Source organism: Solanum verrucosum, unplaced genomic scaffold (genome assembly GCF_900185275.1).
Source record: "Solanum verrucosum unplaced genomic scaffold, falcon-dt-bn FXZP01000203.1, whole genome shotgun sequence".
Lineage (NCBI taxonomy): Eukaryota > Viridiplantae > Streptophyta > Magnoliopsida > Solanales > Solanaceae > Solanum > Solanum verrucosum.
In genome coordinates, this window is record NW_026020815.1 from 496,787 (window position 1) to 501,836 (window position 5,050).

The 5,050-nt window shown below is 27.1% G+C and overlaps 1 protein-coding gene across 1 annotated transcript; it reads right to left on the reverse strand.

Annotated features, from left to right (window-relative positions):
• Positions 1–305: 305 nt before the first annotated feature.
• LOC125813456 (kirola-like) lies at positions 306–1,650 on the reverse strand. The gene is made up of 2 exons (XM_049492963.1): positions 1,464–1,650; positions 306–605 (listed from the first exon to the last, which is right to left on the reverse strand). Exons 1-2 carry the CDS (start codon positions 1,648–1,650, stop codon positions 352–354), a joined length of 441 nt encoding a protein of 146 aa, XP_049348920.1. The 3' UTR covers positions 306–351.
• Positions 1,651–5,050: the final 3,400 nt, after the last annotated feature.

Here is a 5,050-nt window from a genome sequence, read left to right on the forward strand (position 1 = left end):
TTAAAATTTATAGCCAGTCTTAAAATTAGAGAAACCTAAAAAGGAATTGACTACAAAAGAATGAGAATATAAGTAAAGCACACTATTAAATATATCATTTTTGTTATAGGTAAATTTTAATAATATTTTACATATATTAAACATTAAAAATACATCTCTAGAACGAGAGGAACATATGTAATTTATTCTTCAAACACAATATTATTTATTTCACACACTAGCTAGCTAGATAGAACTAGCTAGTCAATATCACACAAAGACACACATATATATTTGTGTGTAAACATACATATATATATTTTGCATATGTATAAATAGGGCTATGAGCCATTTAGTAGCATTGATGCTTTATTACTTGAGAAGGTGACCCTCAATATCTTTTGTCACGTGAAGGACAAAACCCAAGAGAACGAGAGGCTCTGGTATGTCTTCAGTTTTCTTCTCATACAGAAATGTCCATGTAGTCCATTGGTGGTCACATGATGTGATAATAGTAAAGGAATTGTACAACTCTAACAGATCTCCACCAATCACTTTCCAAGTGATTGTTTTAGTTTGAGGATCGACAACTTCAATCACTTGCTTTGAAATCTTATCTTTTCCATCTATAATCAATAAAATAAAAAATATAAGAGATGATAATAAGCAACTTCAAGTTGAACATTCACAATTACATATTTTTAGCTCGATCGTTTTATAGGTTTTTCTTTGTTTTTCATTTTCTCCAATGAAATCTGTAAAATGTTTGTATAACGTCTCACAATATTTGATTGATGATGAGAAAATGTTTTATGAAAAGTACAAGCTAAAGTTAAATCATTTCTTTAGAAAATTGGAAGGTGTTCTGATAAATATTTTTATTACTAAAGATTAATAATGTCAAAATATTTGGAGCAAACAAAAACAGATCATTAATGATTTAAATTTGATTAGTTCAACGTTTATATTTATACAACTAATACTCGTTATACTTTGCAAATGTGGGTTCAGAACTTGATTACTCTTTTAATAATATTTTTTTCGATTCTGCACATATCTATATTGCGTATAATGACGAGAGGAAGTTGCTCGGATGGTAAGCACCTCTCATTTCCAACCCGAAGATTGCGAGTTCGAGTCACCAAGGGAGTAAAACGGATGGGAGCTCCGGTAAAAAATAAAATAAAATATTGCGTATAATAATATTACCCATTGAAACTTATAAGACATAAACTTTTGGGAACAAATAATATGATCTTAAAAATTAAGACACATGAAAAAATGACTTTCCCCTCAAATGAAAGAAGTTATTTTCCCTTTTTAGAGTAAAATGTTTAACCTATGGTAACTAAACACCATTAAAAAACTTTTTTATGAAAAATATTCAATTGGAAATGAACTTTCTCAGTACCATCAAACACACCTAAATATATAAAAAGAAAAATGATTCATAAGTAGAAAAAGGAATAATGTGTATATATTACCGTCATTATATTTCCAGTTAACGACTGAACCAACTTTTACAGTTTCACCTTCATGAATTTCAAAACTTTGAATCTTGCTAGGGCATATGTTGGATATGTGATGAGTTTTGGTGTGAAAAATATCATGAACCAAGTGTCCTCCACACTTCACTTCTACTGAAGCAATCAACTTGCCTTTCACACCCATATTTATTTATTTTTTAAGTATAACAAAAGATTTTGAAAAGAAAGTGGTGATAAAATGATTACAAGTTAATAGTGTGTATATAGATTTCAATTAGCTGCAGCAAAGGTTATTATAAAGATTACAGAACATGATTCACGACATATCATGGAAGTTTGGTGTTAGATTGTTAACCCATTGAGGAGAAAATGACAAAAAAAAGTATTTTATTTTGGAAAACTTATCGAAATTTCACTAGTTTAGGAGTAAATAATTTAGATACACTTTAGTTTGTTAGATCACGAATCTTATCAGATTTTAATACGTCCAAATATATCTATCTTGGGATACATTGGTTTAGAATTAGATGTAAATGGTTCTAGATATACTGTATCCAATTGGATTCGCATGTTTCTGAGATACATAACAAATCTCGTTTGCCTCTCTCTCATCTAGCTCGCTACTTTCTATGTATCGGTATCCCACATACATGTGAATCACACCAGATATATAAAAATACATGATATATACATGACTATCTCGCTTGCCTCCCTCCCCTTCTCGCTCGCCTCTCTCCTTATTTTAGTATATATGGTAGCAAAAATGAATGTATTTAGGTGTATCTTCCTCAATATATGATACTTGATAGGAAACTCTTAATGAGTGGTAAAATTAAAATACATAATTATTTGAAAATATAGATAAAAAAAATTAGTGTATCTAGTAGCAAAAATGTATGTATCTAGATGTATCTTCCTCAATATATGATACTTGGTAGGACTCTCTTAATAAGTGGTAAAATTAAAATACCTAATTATTTGAAAAGATAGATTAAAAAAATGGAAAAATTACATGGTTAAGCAATTTATACTACTTAATTACTCATCATAGCTATAGTTTGCTATAATTACCACTCGCGACTACCATTATACATTAATTACGTGGGCTGACTTCGAGTTTGTATAATTAGTCACGTTTGTATATGTATAATTCGCCACATTTGTATAATTCGCAGCTTACAATTCTTTGTGTGATTTGTATTTGTATACGATTGTTTGTATTTGTATATGACGATGATTTCCTTTGGTTTTTCAGTTTTGTCATCACATACATTCAATCTTTTTTTGTATAACTTTTTAAAGTTTGTATAAACGTGTAGTTTTTGGATTTTGTATAATATAATTTATATAATATAATTTGTATAATATATTTTTTGTATAATTGTTTAAAGTTCATACATTTTTGTTTGAATTAATTCGTTATTTCGAGTTTTATTATATTTGTATAATTTCAGACTTTATATTTCCCAATTATACAAAAACATGTGAATTATACAAACGTACCTGCAAATTATACAAACAAGATGTGCATTATACAAATTATTGTCCTCGCTCGCTCGACTCTCTCCTCCCTCCCCCAATCGCTCGCCTCTCTCCTCCCTCTCCCAATCTCGCTCGCTTCTCTCCTCCCTTTCCCAATCTCTCTCGTCATAATATACAAGTACATATGTATAATATACAATTATCTAACCGAAATACATATAAAAAATAATATAGGCCAATAAATACATTTTTTTCCTAACCTACCAAAGACTTTTTTTTACTTCTAGAAATAATATGCCAACAAATACCTTCTCTCTCTCTCTCTCTCTCTCTCTTTTTCTAGCCAAATCGAAGTCTTTTGATAGCATTTACCTCACTCATGTTAAAAGTAAAGTTGTGATCTCTTTCCAATGAAAAAAAATAGTTTTATTTTTAAAATAAAAAATAATATCATATGTTTGGCCATAAATATAAATTAGAGTTATTTTTTTACTTTTTGTGAGAAATATGGATTAAAAAAAATTAAATACTTTTTTGTTGTTTTTTATTTTATTTTTTTAAAAATCTAAAGATCCAATTTTTAAAATTTTATGCCCAAACATATTTTTTAAGTTCGATTTTTAAAAAAGAATCATAGACAAACGCCGAAAAATATATTACTTATAAAACATGATCCACGAGTATCACGATATATCATGGAAAATACAATTAGATCTTGTCAAGTTAATAGGGTCCTTTACAATGAAACTTCAACCACACAACTTATTTTTATTTTTTAATGTATAAAATAAGGTTTACAAATCACAAGGAATTCATATTATGTAACTGAAATGGTGAAATCTTTCAAAGGATAAAAATTCTAGCAAAAACTGAAAGGAAAAGGGCATAAGTAGTCTTATTAATCCTGTATTTTTTAAACAAAAAAGTCTTAATCCTCTATTGCATAAATTAATTTATCTTAACTAAAGTGATTTTGTGAAGGATAGAATAAGGGTAAAAAATCTAAGTATAATTACATAAAATATTCTCTTGGTTTAGGAGATAATTCAAAATATCTTTCATACAAATAATGGTGGCAATGTGGTGCTTAAAAGCTTACGACAGAATATCTTGACAATTTGTTATAGTTGTTTTGAAAATTTGATTTCTCTAAAATTTGAATTGAATTTTATCGCTGAAAATTGGTAGTCTATATCTCACACACATCTATCTATATATAAAAGGAGAAGAAAAAATGACACATGTCATTACCACAATTTTTTGAATTTTAAATATTAAATACTTTTAAATAATCAATAATAAATAATTATTTAAATAAATATTGAAACATATCAATAATTACAATTAGATCCTATGTAATTGTACGGTAGTTACAATACCACAATTTTTATTATATTTTAGCTTTTAGATATTTTAGATTTAGACCCATTTACTTATACGTAACTACATATAATTTTAAATAATCATTTTTTACAAATCATTTAATCAAGGAAAATTGGATTCACAATTTTATCATTTATAATATACCCATTTATTATAAATGAGTATATATTTTACGTAAGGAATCTAAATATATCAGTATTTTGTATTTCAAATTTATATCAAAAAATAAACATATTTTTATAGATATTGGATTCACAATTTTATCATTTTTAATATACTCATTTATTATAAATGAGTATATATTTTACGTAAGGAGTCTAAATATATCAATATTTTGTATTTAAAATTTATATTAAAAAATAAATATATTTTTACAGATAAACACAAATAAGACAGTTTTATAACTCCTTAAGATAACTTATCAATAACCATCCACTAAACAAGGAATTTTTAACTACATTTTTCACTGCATCTTGAAAGTCACGTACTATATATAGATATTTCAGTAATAACTTTACATTATTCTCCTATATTCAACAATAAGTGGCTTTACAATTTAACACAATCTCAAAAATTACATCCAAATCAATGCATTGGAACTTGAAAGTTCGTGTTATTTGATTGTGGATAGTTCCTGATAAATTCAAAGCAAAAATACCTTACTCTTTGGAGATGATTTTACAAGACGAAAAGGTCGAGTGAGGATTTTGATTGGGAGA

Coding starts and splice junctions, on each gene's coding strand:
- LOC125813456 (XM_049492963.1), bottom strand. CDS start 1,650: ATGGGTGTGAAAGGCAAGTTGATTGCTTCAGTAGAAGTGAAGTGTGGA. Junction 606..1,463: donor TAACTGGAAATATAATGACG/GTAATATATACA, acceptor TATTGATTATAG/ATGGAAAAGATAAGATTTCA.